The sequence below is a fragment of the Rutilus rutilus genome (assembly GCF_951802725.1).
Source record: "Rutilus rutilus genome assembly, chromosome: 4".
NCBI classification, from domain to species: domain Eukaryota; kingdom Metazoa; phylum Chordata; class Actinopteri; order Cypriniformes; family Leuciscidae; genus Rutilus; species Rutilus rutilus.
Genome location: NC_140212.1, coordinates 8548332 through 8565708, shown reverse-complemented (window position 1 = coordinate 8565708; position 17377 = coordinate 8548332). Strand labels below are relative to the sequence as shown.

General features: G+C 40.4%; 1 protein-coding gene across 1 annotated transcript; it reads left to right on the top strand.

Annotated features, from left to right (window-relative positions):
* Positions 1–1272: 1272 nt before the first annotated feature.
* Positions 1273–16350, top strand: LOC311289122 (scavenger receptor cysteine-rich type 1 protein M130-like; the record flags this gene model as incomplete). Its single annotated transcript, XM_084406879.1, has 12 exons — positions 1273–1582; positions 3036–3332; positions 3501–3815; positions 5642–5947; positions 6051–6365; positions 6458–6820; positions 6858–7175; positions 8477–8779; positions 10939–11253; positions 11358–11558; positions 11657–11752; positions 16013–16350. 12 exons carry the CDS (start codon positions 1273–1275, stop codon positions 16348–16350), a joined length of 3477 nt encoding a protein of 1158 aa, XP_084263005.1.
* Between the last annotated feature and the right edge of the window lie 1027 nt (positions 16351–17377).

The following is a 17377-nucleotide window of genomic DNA, read 5'->3' as shown; positions in this document are numbered from 1 at the left end:
CTGACACTCATTTTACTGACTTCAGTTATAATACTCATCACAGCTGGTAAGTAGACGTGAAATTAAAGAGATTGTTGTTGTTTTTTGTTGTTATTTATTTATTTATTTTAAATGAAGGGCTATGGTTATGTTATTTAAGATCTTAAAATTAAACTATATTGTAATGTGTTTTTTTTTAGATGCCCGTGTAATCGCATTGTCACTATATAATGAATGTGCTCCTGTGTTTAACAGGCAGTTTATCTCTTTTTCTCTCTGTCTCTCCAATTTATAAAGAGCTACAAATAAGTTTTACATGAGTGTCTTCTTTTTATTCATTATAATATATTGTTATCAAAATAATATTAATATTTATTTATTGAAACCCTAAGAGGCCATTATTGTAGTTTTTTTGTCTTGTTATCTTGTGATCGCAATAAAAAATTTCATGTGATATCAACATTGTAAATGTTGTCTCAATCTTCTGTTATCTAAAAAAACAACAAAAAAACAATCATACATTGATCACCTTTTCTCTGAAAACGATTTAATCGCCATGTGTCAAACATTATTCTATAACCATGCAGGCATCTCTGTCCCTAGAGTTGGGTGGCCGTAAAATTGATCACACATTTGGAGTTCTGATTTTAGGGTTACAATGTTAGTGTCTTAAACAATGCCAAGACCTCAGCTACAGAAGAACTATATAGAGGAAAAATATATATATTAAAAGAATACACCAGGTTTAATATAGTTTAAGCTCAATCAACATAATTTGTGGCAAATTTTTTTTTTACCTAAATAATAAATTTCTACTTGCCCCCCCTTTAAAAAAAGTTTTCTGTAGACTTTAAAATACTCACTGTCTCAATAACATAGAAACAATACTTAAACAAATATGCGTTAACATGATTATAGTCTGGAAAAAAATGCTCACTAATCTTTTCTCTGCAAAGTTATTTCCAGTTTTAAACTTTGTTTCCATGACAACATAATGGTATAAACCCTGTCATTGTTTTTAACTATTTACAACTGAAACAATACATATTAGGATAATTGAAACCCTATTTTTTTTAATAAAAGGGAGTCAGCATAATAATTTTTTTGTTAATCAACATACCAACATAACTCAACATTGATTGAGCTAAACTTATATTGAACTCTGAATATTCATTTTAAATACTCAGACATATGAGTCCCATTTCCCAGTTGTCCCACTTTGTAATGCTGTAATTTTAACTCTCATCCCTTCATCTTTCATCTCTCATTGTTACTGCTTAATATTTAGACCGTATGGATGTGAGGCTGGTTGGTGGTCACAGTCGCTGTGCTGGTAGAGTGGAGGTTCTTCATAGAGGTCAGTGGGGAACAGTGTGTGATGATTTCTGGGATTTGGCTGATGCTGCAGTGGTGTGTAGAGAGCTGGACTGTGGAGAACCTGTAGATGCTCTGGGTGATGCTCATTTTGGACCAGGATCAGGAACAATCTGGATGAGTGGTGTCATGTGTACTGGATCAGAGTCTACACTGAAGAACTGTGGATCATTAGGATGGGCTAAAAGCACCTGTGATCATACTAATGATGCTGGAGTCATTTGCTCAGGTAAAGTATTTTACATATTAAAATTCATATGCGCTTCCAGATTGGCTTCTAATTTTTAAAGAAGTTTTAAAATGTTGACTTCAATAATGAATACATTTTATATTTATAATTGTTGTGGTTTTCTTTTGTGTTTTTACTTTATTCATTATAAGACTAAAAATAAAATGGCTTTGATGTACAAATCATTATCTTGAAGCCCCATAAATAAGCCATGCTTTTGTTGATCTGTGTTGTCTTATTCAGAAGTCCGGCTGGTTGGAGGTTCTCGCTGCTCTGGGAGGTTAGAGATACTTGATGATCAGTCGTGGGTTTCAGTGTGTGACGCTGCCTTTGACCAGCAGGATGCAGAGGTTGTGTGTAGAGAGCTGGACTGTGGGGCTCCTGTACAGGTGCTGGGAGAAGATGCTTTTGGCAAAGGAGACGCTCAGATGTGGACACAAGAGATTCAGTGCAGAGGAAATGAGTCTCAGATTCACCTCTGTCCAACATCACCATTAGATGAAAACAACTGTTCACATGAGCACAACATTGGTTTGCTGTGTACTGGTAACAGTTCAAAGTACAACAAAGCAGATTTCATTTCATTTTATTATAACAATTTAAATTTACAATAGCCTTTTCTCTTACATTCATAGACATAAGAAATGTGAGACTGGTAAATGGCAGCAGTCGCTGTGCTGGTCGAGTGGAAGTTCTTCATAGAGGTCAGTGGGGAACAGTGTGTGGTGATGGTTGGGATTTGGCTGATGCTGCAGTGGTGTGTAGAGAGCTGGACTGTGGAGAACCTGTAGATGCTCTGTATGATGTTCATTTTGGACTGGGATCAAAACCGTTTTGGATGAAAAATGCAATGTGTACTGGATCAGAGTCTACACTTAAGAAATGTGGATTCATAGAACCAACTGATCTTGATGTGTGTCTTGATAAGAGCGCTCAAGTCATTTGTTCAGGTAAGCTAAAGCTAAAAATCCTGTCTTAATGTACAAAACAATTGCACCAAAAGCAGTCATAATTTCATTTTCCAGCTTCTTTTTGACAGCACAAACTGTTAAGGTCAGACTGTAATAATCAGAGACCTTGTTAAAAATAAAATTTAGAAGCTTGTTTCTAACTCTACATTCTAATGTAAATCCCTGATAGGATTCATTCATAGACATTGTTGACATGAAAATGTTGAAATGTGGGCAGTCATGTAATGCATTTAGATTTTTACATTAACAATAACTATACACTGTTTTGTATATGAGCTGTTTTTGTAGGTTACTTTCAAGTCCTTTTGGACTGGGAAAAAGTTTTGCTGACATGTATAATATGTTTTCATAATAAATATCTTTTATTTCAGAAGATAAAGGAAAATATGATTTCTCGTTGATTGATATATTAATTACTGTATATGACTGACTCATTATTGAAGTTCTTTAACTTTACATTTTTTCCTGTGTTGTTCTTTCAGGAGTCCGGCTGGTTGGAGGTTCTCGCTGCTCTGGGAGGTTAGAGATACTTGATGATCAGTCGTGGGTTTCAGTGTGTGACGCTGCCTTTGACCAGCAGGATGCAGAGGTTGTGTGTAGAGAGCTGGACTGTGGGGCTCCTGTACAGGTGCTGGGAGAAGATGCTTTTGGCAAAGGAGACGCTCAGATGTGGACACAAGAGATTCAGTGCAGAGGAAATGAGTCTCAGATTCACCTCTGTCCAACATCACTGTTAGATGAAAACAACTGTTCATATGAAAATGATGTTGGACTAGTGTGTGCAGGTTTGAGCCTTTTTTAATAAACTGAAATAAAATTTAATGTTACCAAAATCTACACTAAATATTAGTAAATTTTATCATAGTTTTTTTCTCTTATTGTGATACTTTTTTCCTCATTCTTTCCTTTTGTCCAATGTCTTTACTCCCTCTTTATTTATTTTATAGACAATTTGAGAGTAAGGCTGGTTGGTGGTGACAGTCGCTGTGCTGGTAGAGTGGAGGTTCTTCATAGAGGTCAGTGGAGAACAGTGTGTGATGTTGGCTTGGATATGCCTGATGCTGCAGTGGTGTGTAGAGAGCTGGACTGTGGAGAACCTGTAGATGCTCTGAGTGATGCTCATTTTGGACCAGGATCAGGACCAATCTGGACAAATCGCACATTATGTACTGGATCAGAATCTACACTGAAGAACTGTGGAACAGTAAATCGGGGGCATTATTACTGTGATCATACTAAAGATGCAGGAGTAATCTGCTCAGGTAAACTGCTCCAAACCCTGCACTGTTTTTACATCACTGATAATTCAACTGCCTTAAATGGAAAGTTCAACCAAAACTGAAAAATCAGTCATCATTTACTTTGTGTCTTTTCAAACCTCTATGACTTTGTTCTGTAGAGCACACAATGTTTTTTTTTTCTTTCTTATTTTACTCTCATTATATTGAAAAGAGTACCAGGATATGCTGTAGAATTCCTCTTTTATGTTCCATAAAAATTAAAGTCAGATGATATGGATTGACATGAGAGATTGAGTAATTTGACTATTTTACTCCTTTCACATTAATAAGTGGTGCTTATTAATAATGACAAGAATTACACGCCTTTAGATAAACAAAATTGAAACGTTTCTTATCTTTTGCTACTTCAGGTGTCAGGCTTATTGGAAACTCGAGTTGCTCTGGGAGGTTAGAGATACTTGATGATCAGTCGTGGGTTTCAGTGTGTGACGCTGCCGTTGACCAGCAGGATGCAGAGGTTGTGTGTAGAGAGCTGGACTGTGGGGCTCCTGTACAGGTGCTGGGAGAAGATGCTTTTGGCAAAGGAGACGCTCAGATGTGGACACAAGAGATTCAGTGCAGAGGAAACGAGTCTCAGATTCACCTCTGTCCAACATCCTTACACAAAAACAGCTGTTCACATTATAATTACCAGGGGCTGATCTGTGCTGGTGAGTTAAAAGAATATAGTAATATCATACCTTTTACTAATAGGGTGCATCTCAGTCAGCTTCATATTTCACAGTCAGAACTCTGACCAAGGAGCCAGCCATTTTAAGGTCTGTCTCAATCACAAAATCCTTCAAGTTCACTGGAATGTTCGCTCCCTAAAAATCCCACAATGCACTTCAAAAACTAGATGCTCACTACATTCCCCTTAATGGAAATTCTGTTAAGTGCAAAACAAATTGCACAAACCAACACAATATCAACACAATATCATCATGAGATGGGATGAAAGATTTGAAAAGACAAATCGTTATTTAATTATATGTCAGTATAAACATAGGTAGTGAACAGTGTAGTACATATTTATAATTAAAATTTGGCTAAGATGTTTCAGATATATATAACAACAATCAAAGTATATTTCATAACATACTTTAAACAGCATAAAAAATGTCAGAAAGATGTTATGTGTGTTGTTAATAAATACCAGTGGTGACGTTTTATGACACAAGCACTAGTCATATCACCGGGAATTGAAAAATCAGTGTCCAAATGTGTAGTGAGCCAGTGTGCTTTACCAGTGCCGAATTTGTGTACACAATATACTGATACACGAACTAGTGTGCTTACGGAGATGCAATCACAGTCTCTATCTGTATTTTTCTGCCACTTAGATAAAAAGAATGTGAGGCTGGTTGGTGGCAACAGTCGCTGTGCTGGTAGAGTGGAGGTTCTTCATAGAGGTCAGTGGGGAACAGTGTGTGGTTTTTTCTGGGATTTGGCTGATGCTGCAGTGGTGTGTAGAGAGCTGGACTGTGGAGAACCTGTAGATGCTCTGAGTTATGCTCATTTTGGACAAGGATCAGGACCAGTCTGGATGAGTGGTGTGTTATGTACTGGATCAGAGTCAACACTGAAGAACTGTGGGTCAGGAGGATGGGGCGTACATGCCTGTGCTCACAGTTATGATGCCGGTGTCATCTGTTCGGGTGAATAATTTAACTGATTGCCCATTAATTTGGTGTGACATAAAGAATATTTTGTTTGGAAAACTGTTTGTATGTTTATTGTTTTTAACTATCAAGCTTTTGTTTTTGTCTACTGTGCACTGTCATTCCTAATATTAACAGGTCATCAAGCTTCCAGACTCGTCAATGGATCTCACCTGTGCTCTGGGAGGTTAGAGATACTTGATGATCAGTCGTGGGTTTCAGTGTGTGACGCTGCCTTTGACCAGCAGGATGCAGAGGTTGTGTGTAGAGAGCTGGACTGTGGGGCTCCTGTACAGGTGCTGGGAGAAGATGTTTTTGGCAAAGGAGACTCTCAGATGTGGACACAAGAGATTCAGTGCAGAGGAAATGAGTCTCAGATTTCATTTTGCTCAATTTCATTATCACACAAACAAAGCTGTACCAGTGACTATAATGTGGGACTGATCTGTTCTGGTAAATTATAAATATTCAGTGTCTCTTTGTTTGTATTTAAAACAGTATATGTTCTCTGTCAGCTGCATTTTACTTTATTTTAACCTCTATGTTCTTTATTCAGGTTACACCGATCTCAGACTGATGAACGGTTCAGACTCCTGTTCTGGAAGAGTGGAGCTTCGGTTCCTTAATGAGTGGGGCTCAGTGTGTGATGCATGCTGGGATATGAGAGCTGCCAGTGTCCTCTGTAGACAGCTGAATTGTGGGATTGCTGTGTCTGTTGTGGGATCAGACTGGTTTGGAGAGGGAAGTGCTGAAATCTGGGCTGATGTGTTTGATTGTGACGGGAATGAAACAAAACTCTCAGAATGTTCCGTCTCTTCATGGAGTCGAGCTGAATGTTCTCATAGACGAGATGTTGGAGTCATTTGCTCTGGTAAACTTATTTGACACTGAGAGCATTGTACTCTTTTTCACCATGTTATGAAACAATTCTTGTTTTAGTAAAACATGAGATCTTCTCCTCAGATTCCTCTCTGGCTGTTCATGACGGTCTGGTGCGGTTGTCTGGAGAGAGACAGTGTGAGGGGGAGCTGGAAGTTTCCATCCATCAGGTCTGGAGGAGAGTTCTGCTGGACTCCTGGAGTCTCACTGAATCCTCTGTGGTCTGCAGACAGCTGGGCTGTGGCTCTGTGCTGAACTTCTCCGGCTCCTCTTCATCCAGTCCTGAACACAGTCATGAGTGTGTGACGGGCTTCCAGTGCTCTGGGAGTGAAGCTCATCTGGGGAACTGCAGCTCTCCACAAACTCTCAACTGCAGCTCCACACAACAGCTGTCAATCACCTGCTTTGGTGAGAACAACAACATCTGGGCAGATTCTTCAGTTGTTAGTGATCAATAATGTGTTTTTCTCTCTCTGAATATCAGGTCGCGGGTCCATCAGGCTGGTGGGTTCTGGGGGAGACTGTGCAGGGAGGCTGGAGGTTTTTCACAGCGGCTCATGGGGGACAGTGTGTGATGACTCCTGGGATATTAAAGATGCCCATGTGGTGTGCAGACAGCTGCAGTGTGGAGTGGCCCTCAGTAACCAGCAGGTACCAGCCTGGTTTGGTCCTGGTTCTGGACCCATATGGCTGGATGAGGTGGAGTGTGAGGGGAATGAGACGTCCCTGTGGAACTGCTCTTCTCCAGGCTGGGGGAAACATGACTGTCAACACAAGGAGGATGTAGGAGTCGTGTGCTCAGGTAAACATTTCAGTGTTGAGAACATTTTTTATTCAGTAACATTTAAAATCTAACAAATCTTCTGGGAATATCTAAAAAATTTCAGTTACACGTACATGGGTTGTATAGTGAAACTGAAACTGTGGTTTGAGACCACAATAATTGATTAGTATGGTGTAGTATGTGGTTGAGACATTCCTCTTCCAGAACAGTGGCCAGGTCACTATGTGATGCTGGTGGAGGAAAATGTTTTTTGACTTGCTACTCCAAAATGTTGCTCAATATTATTTAGTTCTGGTGACTGTTCAGGCTGTGTTCAACTTCACTTTCATGTTCATCAATTCATTCTGTCACAAGTCTTGCTGTATGTAGCATTATTATTCTGATACACGGGACAATGTGCTTCAGGGTACAATGCTTGAACCATTTGGTACACATGGTTCTCCAGAATGGTTCGGTAGTCTTTGGCAGTGACGTGCCCATCAAGCACAGTAGGGAATGCCATGATATTGCAGCCCAAGCCATCTCTGATCCACCCCTGTGCTTTACTCTGGGCACGCAACAGTCCGGGTGTTAAGCCTCTTTAGGGCTTCTCCACACTGTAACTCCCATGCATGTGGGAAAGACAGTGAAGGTGGACAGTGAACTCACAATACACGTTTCACATTGTCCACAGTCCAATGAAACCGACATCTGGCATTGTGACGAGTTACCAAAGGTTTGGCTATAACAGCCCTACCATCTGTTCCATGTGGAGCTCCCGACAAACAGTTTTGGTGGAAACTGTGAAAAGCTGTGGTTTTATGTTTTTTGGACACAATCCGTGTTAGTACCTGGATATCCTCGTCCTAGTAGCTTCCTCATGTGTCAATTTAATCCTGTTGGATGCAGTTCGTCCTACGTGGTGGTATGCCGACATTACCCTGGATACCATAGCTCTCGATACACCACAAAAACGTGTTGGTCTAATCACAGATGAGCCAGCGAGATGCGCACCAACAATTTGTCCTCTTTTGAACTCTGATATGTCTCCCATTATGTTGTGTGGATTGCAATATTTTATGTACAGCTGTGCTGTTGCTCTACTAATTCAACCTTCTCACATTCTGCTCTTGCTGATAGAATGTAAAATCAGTGAAGAATGTCCACCAAATATATATACATATAGGCATATATAGGCATTAAACCTCCAACACTTTATTGGCCAGTGTTTCAGTTTCATTGTCCAACCCCTGTATATATGTAATGTTACCTGTATGTGTTTGTGGTTGAAATGAATGGGGTTGGATGAAATCAGAGGTTGTGTTCATGTTGCCATCTAGAGTTTAAAGAGATCAGGTTAACTGAGGGCTGTGAAGGGAACGTGGAGGTTTTCTACAATGGATCCTGGGGTAATGTGTGCTGGAACCAGATGAACAGAGACACTACGAGTCTGATCTGTCAAGAGCTGAACTGTGGAAGATCTGGTGCTTTTTCCAGTTCTATCCCAAGACTGGAATCAGCTCGAAACTGGTTGGATAAATTGAAATGTCGACCACTTGATTCCAATTTGTGGCAGTGTCCGTCTTCACTCTGGGGACAGAATGACTGTGGTGAAGATGAAGTGGCCCAAATCACCTGCTCTGGTAAGACTGATTTCATTGCAATTTCCATCTCTAAATACAACAATAATCAGTTAACATTATTGAGTATATAAACAAAATGTGTCTATATAATATTGAATTTACTTGTGATTACAGAACAGGAGAGTCATGAGTCCCCTAGAAGCTATTTGACTTGCTCCACATCTCCACATCATAGACAGTGTTCGAGTAAGTTTATTTGATTTAGAAGAACATAAAAATCATAACAGCCATACACACTAAAAACTCCTGGGTCAAAAATAACCCATAATGGGTTATTTTTTACCCAACTCCTGGGTTAAAAAAGGGACCAACTAATTTATGGATAATTTCAACTCAGAAAATTGGGTTATTCTTTTTGACCCAAATTCTGGGTTAAATACCTGACCCAAATGTTGGGTTTAAAAAAAACAAAATCTGGGTAGAAATAACCCAAAAATTAGTTGATCCTTTTTTAACCCAGAAGTTGGGTCAAAAATAAACTAACTTGGGTTACTACCAGTATGCCTTATTTCAGAAAATAAAACTTTGTTTTACATTATATTACACACTTCAAGCACTTTGACATTTTTATTGCATTAAATTAAAATCTATATGAAAAAACACACACTTGGACATGTTTATTTTCCTATTTATTTTAGGTCACACTGTAATAACAATACTAGAAATAAAAAATAGAAAAATAAACAACAATTCTCTGAAGAGCCTCAGGAATTTAAGCCTGGGGCCAACTTTGGGGACAAGATTTTTGATAGTGTCCTCATCAAAGAGAAGAAATGCCTCCTCATCTATGTCTTCATCTGAAAGACAGAAAACAAGACAACATGAGTATTGTAATAAGTCGAGACAATTGAGAACCACTCACCAGACACTCTTTCATTATCAAGCTAACAAATAATCACTTTTAAGGGAATGCTGTGGGTTTTTTTTTTTTTTACGTGGCCCAAATTGCTAGTTAACTAATGTGGTTCTTTTGCAGCATTACCCATTTTGTGTGAATGACAGTCTATATTGTCAATCTTTTCTTTCATTAAAAAGTGTAATGACATTAATGCAAAGGTGAATATCTGGCCCATTCTTATGCATAACAGCTTAAAGACAAGGCACAAAAATCTTTTAGGGTTATATAGATATGCATACCCCACTGTCGAAGAAGTTGTGACTTTCACAAAATCTTGCACTGACACATTTAATCCTTATTAAAGAAAAATGTTTAGGTATAGAGAGATGATATAAGGGCAATAAGAGTAAAATGCTCACCTCTAAAATTCTCTATCAGCTGCCACTCAGTTAGCTGATCAGCGACAAAACTGTCCATTCAAAATGACCTGGAGAAAACATATAGAGGTTAGCAACAATTTGAAGACTTGACCCACTTCTTTAACTCTGAAACCACTGAAAACGGTCCAAAAAATCGAACCAAAAGTCAAATTAATATGGACGGAAGTTAAAAGTGGTGGGTACAAAATGACTCATGACGAAATCTGGACAAAAAAATCGCGTCCGGTGTGCGATACCTCGAGAGGTTCAGTTGTCGTGATAGCCGCGGCTACATGCCAACCACAGAATTACCACAGTTAACTCTAGTCTCAACAACGTATTTTTTTAGCAAATAGTGCTAAACTAGCAACAGGGACATGGACACAGAAAAGTTTACGTTACATCAACACTGAAAATACTCTCTTACCTTGAATATAGATGAAGTTGCACCGAAGAAGCACGGCCAAAACGGATCGAGCGCGAAGCGACGGTTATTTCAAACTACTGTTGTGAGAAAATTCAAGAACAACTGTGGGCGGGCGAGAGAGAGAGAGAGAGAGAGAAAGCCAACCCTATAACCCAGAACATGGGTTACTCTTTGAAAAATAACCCAGAAACCCAAACAACCCATGAATTGGGGCAAAATATTAGCCCTATAACCCAGAAAATGGTTACTCTCTGAAGTTTAAAAACCCATAATTTTAACCCAACACAAATAACCCAGAAAATGGGTTGAAGAAATAACCCAGGAGTTTTTAGTGTGTATGTATTGTATGTATGTGATTTAGTTCTGGGGAACCAAGAGGATTTAATCTCACTCCACAGACATGCCCCACTGTAGGTGTTTCTGTCTTGACAAAACTCTGTTGGCCAATAATGTATCCACTTGGCTGTGATTTTAGATCATGTCCCTCTCAGACTGAGTGGAGGTTTGGGCCGGTGCTCTGGGAGGCTGGAGGTGTATCATAACGCTGTGTGGGGTTCAGTCTGTGCTGATCTGTGGGACATCAGCGATGCTCAGGTGGTCTGCAGGCAGCTGGGTTGTGGAGCAGCACTGAGGGCTGATGGGAATTCAGTCTTTGGTGCTGGTGAAGGTGTTGTGTGGCTGAACAGAGTCGAGTGCAGAGGGAATGAGATTCACCTGTGGGACTGTCCTCTCTCCCTGAAGAACCACACTGACTGCTCCCACAAAGAGCACGCTGGACTCACCTGTGCAGGTCACAGCAACACACTGACCAATATTATTAATTTTTAAATCGTTTAAGTGGTAATAATATTTGTGTATTGGCTTTTTCCAATGTGTTTGTGTCTGTTTTGCCAGATTTGTCAGTGTCCACTACTCCTGCCACAACAACATCAGCTTCTCCTCCAGTTTCTCAGACAGTGCGCTCAACATCAGTCACTCCTCCACAAACTCCTCCAGCGTCTCTCTCTGTGCTTGTGGCTGTTATGGGAGTTTTGCTCTTACTGCTCTTAGTGCCACTGCTTATACTGATTCAGCAGAACAGAGTGATGAGGAGAGGTAGGAGAGATCCAGAGACTGTCATATTGTGTCTTATTCAGTGTGTGATCAGTCATGTGTTGTGAACTGACAGCAGGTTTGTCTGTCTACACTCACAGCTCTCTCTAAGAGGAGACACAAGACGAAGACTGAGGCCGTTTATGAGGAGATTCATCACAGACCCACTAATAGACAGAGTGTTTTCACTCAGAGGGGTGAGTAAATGTCATAGTGCTTGATTTGTCGTGATCAACAGACTCATCACTGAATTCAGAGGGGTAAGAGGAGTAAATCACAGATTCATCTGTGACCTTGTTTGTGTGATGATTAAAGGGGGGGTGAAACACTCAGTTTCAGTCAATCTCATGTTAATCTTGAGTACCTATAGAGTAGTATTGCATCCTTCTTATCTCCAAAAAGTCTTTAGTTTTATTATATTTATAAAAGAAAGATAGGCTGTACCGAGTCTTTCTGGAAAAAAACGAGCGGCTGGAGGCGTGCCGTGTGGGCGGAGCTAAAGAATCACGAGCGCTGTTCACTGTTTACTTGCTGTGCTTACGCGCCGATAGCTAACAACACACAGACATGAAGCAGTTTTACATGAAGCAGTTCCAATGCACAACCGTGAACCTTTATCGTTGGGACTGCTCCATCCTTAAGCATTAGACGATCTGCAAATCCGGCGTCAAACTGGGCCTTGTTTATAAAACAATCATCGTCGAAATGCAGGGAACAAACAAGAACACTTGCACAACTCCGTTGATGCTCTGGAAAAACAAACTCCATCCACTGGTCCCTTAACGCTGGGTTCTTTGGGAATCTGTGCAGGGTTGTCTTGCCATGGCAACCAAAAACACACTTCTTTCTTTGACATTGTGCTAAAGCCGAGCACAGCGCTTTGATGGGCGTACTGCTTTCGCTCTCTCGCTCTGGTCTACGGGTGCGTGCGCGCCCTTCTGGGAGAAGTGCCCTTAGGACCCTTATAAGGAAATTCCGCCCCATCTGACGTCACACACGCCCATACTCGAAAAAAAACTTTCCGAAACTTGTGACAAACCAGAAGGAGTATTTTTGGCAAAGAAATACTCCATCAAACGTACAACTTATTTTTTGAAACTTTGTCCATGTTTAGCATGGGAATTCAACTCTTTAACAGTGTAAAAAAACTCAGTATGCATGAAATAGCATTTCACCCCCCCTTTAAGGGTTAGTGTTATATTAGTGTTATAGAGTCAAGAAGGAATGGATTGCCTTAGTATGAGCTGAACTTGAAGATGGCGCTGTAACAATATTAGCGCAAAGGGGAAATATTAATAATAACTCATAATTTATAACTCATACCAATTATGATTAATTATTAATATTTGGGTCAGTTAATTAGATTAACTTGAGGTAGCTAAATTAATATTACAATCAATGAATCAGTTCCAACGAACTCTTTTGATTATTCATTTATTCTAAAAAAAGTGTATCTTTCATGGCCACCGAAAGATAATTATTTCTCAGCATGTACAGCGCTTAGAGCATGTAACAAGATCAAAATCGTAAAATGGACTTTGTTGCAAGCAGAGAATCAGAAACCAAATACATATTGTGCACAACTAACTCATTAACTGACTCACAAACATAACTAAAACTAAACAAACATACATACATTCATACATGCACATTCATAGGTAAAATGGTGAGTGATATGGAACCGGAAACAGGAAATCAGCAAAAGCAGCAGTTGAGGCCGGAAGAGAAGAGAGAGGGAGGTCACTGTGGATTGTGTAAGCTCCAATCACCGGCCCAAAGACGGCGTCCGGTGTCTCTTGGTCGAAAAAATTCAACATGTATGTCTTTTCGGGCACTTCTGGAAAAATCACTTTCATTTATTAAACAGTTGATTTCCAATTTTAATTTTGACTCCATGAATAATTTAATCTGACTCCAAATTTAAGTGACTCTTTGTATTTACTGATTTTCTCTCTTAACAGCTGATCAAAAGATGAATTGTGATTTAATTTAGATCTTTTATTATTCTTGACATTCCATACTTTCAGTTATTAATTCATTATGGACCCAATGCCACATAGAGATCACGTCGGCCGGATCGTGTTTCTCACGGACACAAACTTGTTAATTCTGATTTTAGTTAGAGGATGTAGGGTTTGCTAATACCTCTAAAGTCGGTTGCCTACTGCTCACTCGAACAAGAGAGTGTAGTTTATTTTAGCCATTTCCATACAACTTGCTAAATCAGTGATAGACAGAAATCAAAAGGTCTTCAGATGACGTGCCTACTGCTCCGTTCATACATGCGCCTTTAGTTTGACCTACCTTAACTAAGATTTGCGGTAGCATCAGCCTCCTTAATTTACTAAAATAATGATTTCAGAATACTTCAGAATAAATCAAGATGTAACATTTATTTTGCCAGGCAGGATTAAGCATAAATTAAAAGGATTAAACAGAATACACAATACATAACTGATCAACATAAAATACAAACATAATTCAAAATGCAATATCAAAAATAGTTTAAAAGAGTCAGCATACCTGGCAATAGAGACACACAGCAACAGTGTGGGAAGTTCTGTTTACAGATGCTTCCTTGAGTGGTTTGCCAATTCCCTTTAAATACCCAAGTGGAACAAAAGAACAATAAACATCTAGCACCCAAATATTTATTCAGCTTTTGCTGGACCCTTTCTCGTGCCCCAAGTGGTCACGCCTGAGTTTTGGGGGATAAACACAAATGGTAATTTATTATCTTTATTGGGGCATCTTCCCACATCAGAAGAACAGGCATTGTTTTCTTTTTTCTGACTGTTCTGCTGCTGCGGGAATGAAGCTTCTCTACCATTCGCACCAGAAGTATTTATTTTGACCTCTCATAAAACAGCTGGAGACAGTAGGTTTGTGTGTTTTGCATGACTGAATGAGACCTGGAGGAGAGAAGATAGTGTGAGGGGTCAGGAACTCAGCATGGGGCGAAGAGACGAGATTGGAGAAGTTGTGTTGTGCTCTCTGTCCCATAGATCTCTTCTTAAGATTAGTGAGTTTAATTGTTTTATTGCAGGCTCAAATTCTTGAATTCAGTCTTAGTAAAAGTCCATCCTTACAATTGTCTCTAATAAAGCCTGAGAAAGGCCCCACCTCTCCGGGTTTGCTTGACCAATGAGAAGGGTGGAATTTCCCAAGTGGGAGATTCTTCTGTGGTTGATTTATGAGTTTTTGTTCTAAGCGTGCTCATTTGCAATGGCACGCTGGATTGGTGTCTGATGACGAAACTAAGAAAGATTCTTGTAATACTAATATGTTGCACAGCTATCGGCATATCATGTACACAATCATTTCGATCTTCAAAGTAGAGCTGTAATCGGGCCTTAAAAGTTCGGCCCGAAAAGGCCCGAGCCCGACAGAGTTTGGCCCGAGCCCGACAAGTACATTTTGATTGACAGCTTTTTAAAAGCCCGAACCCGTTTACAGCCCGACTATCCAAAAGGCCGTCTATCAGCAGTGATTAGAGTGTCGGAGAATAGCGCGGACACGCGCTTCACACCGCGAGCCGGCACACGCACCACTCGGCGGAAAAGGGAGAGAAAGAAAAAAGACTGCGCCGCACGCACACAGCACCTTTGTCTTTCGTAAAAAAGGAGTCATTTATACATTTTTTAACTTCATTTATTCATAACTAACAGAGGCTAGAGGCCACTTGGAAGTTGGAACAAAGTAATAAAATAAGTCCTCCAGAGACCAGCCTACGTTTCACCTCCTCAGGATCCATTTTCACGCTAATCTAAACACATCACCTGACCGCTCATTTACCACGCAACCCGAAGCGCAAGCCCGAGCCCGGCCCGAGCCCGTGTAAAATAATAGAAATTAAGACCGAACCCGACCAAACCCGTCGGGTTCGGGCAAAGATCTTCAGCTCTACTTCAAAGTACCAATTTATAGAGACCAAACATGGTATGCGTGAGGTTATGTTGACTGTTGGTTCTAAGTACATTGTATCAAAGAGACAATAGTATCAACAGATAATAGTATTAAAAGAATGCAATTAAAAGAATTCTGGAATGCATGTTAATTTCATGTTAGTCAGTTCATCGATAAATTAATGCAAGAGAGTCTGTTCTAATATCTATAGGTATTGCAGCAGAGGCCCTGTTCACATTGCTAAGAGTCATAAAAACACTTATCTGATTGTTGCCAGGGTAACTAAGACCTTCTTGCCCTGTTTGGGGGCATGTGGCCACAGATTCCCAGAATGAGTTCCAAATATCAGTTGTTAAACTAACAAATACTTGTGTCTGACTTGTCTCAGTCGTTACACCGCCACAGATGGCTGCCTTGTTTTGGAGCTCCTCAGTGTTTGTTTCTATTGATTGTTTGTCCTGTCTTCAGTCAACTTTTACCTATAACTTTTATGAGAGACAAACTGCTGGACATTAGACAATGCACACACCCCAATCTTTTGGACATTTTAGTCAGAGGAGTTCTATTCAGATCCAAATTAACTCGGCGCTCTGTGCCCACCTCCATCTGTCAGTGGATCACCAACTTCCTGACAGACAGGCAGCAGCTAGTGAGGCTGGGAAAATTCACAACCAACACTTGCACAATCAGCACTGGCGCTCCACAAGGATGTGTGTTCTCCTCATTACTCTTCTCCCTCTACACAAATGACTTCACCACTACTGATCCCGCTGTTAAGCTCCTGAAGTTTGCAGACGGCACCACAGTAATCAGCCTCATCCAGGATGGTGATGAATCTGCATACAGAAGAGATGTTGAACAGCTGGCTGTCTGGTCACAACAACCTTGACCTGAACATGCTCAAAACAGTGGAGATAATATTGGACTTCATTAGGAACATCCCAGCACTCCCCTCCTTTACCATCATGAACAGCACTGTGGCCTCGTGGTTCCTTGGATCTACCATCTCTTCAGGACCTGAAGTGGGAGTTCCAGATAGACTCCATTGAGAAAAATGCTTCGCCAGCTGAGGAAGTTCATCTTTCTACAGGAGCTGCTTAGCCAGTTTTATTCAGCCGTCTGTTCTATGCACTTCAGTAGCAGTCTGGTTTAGTTCAGCAACCAAATCAGAAGCCATCAGAAGACTACAATGGACTAGCCTGACGTCGTCATACTTCATCATCTAGTCAGAATGTGAGTCTGATACTGCTCCATTGGGCTGTGATTATGGGGCATATTTCAACCGAACCAGGAAAGAAAATGCCTCTGCACTCAATTGGATAGACCTACAACCAATCAGAGCAACGGAGTAAGTGACGTATGTTTTTCATTCATGTTTCCGATCGACAAATGCCTTGATCGCGGTCGATATCTTCTATAACAGACGCGATGGCGGAATCTGCACATGATGTTTTATAAACAAAGTTCGGGAGGAGCACGTTCAAATAATCAATCCAATCAATTTGTCATCAAACTATTACCATGTCTACCCAATCAGCATGAGAGGAAGCATATATTTATTCACTCTGTCAACTTGCCTAACATTCCTTGACAGTTTTCAGCATCCCTCCACTTAGTCTCAGCTTGTTCTTCCACAGACTGGAATACGGGGGGAGTACTTTGGGTTCGGGCCGAATACCAAGCCCGCGGAGCTCCTCGGACAATACGCCAAATATGCATTTATTCTATCTGACTTATTTGTAAGTGTGAACTCGTGAAATCTCAATTCTCCAGCGGCAGTCATCTTTGTTGTAAACAAATTCAACCCAAGCGCTCGTTGGTGACGTATGATTACGTTACTGTTGATCATCTGCCCATCATCGTATAAAGCCCGCCCTGACAATTTGATTGGTCTGAACAACTTTTGTTCGGGCATA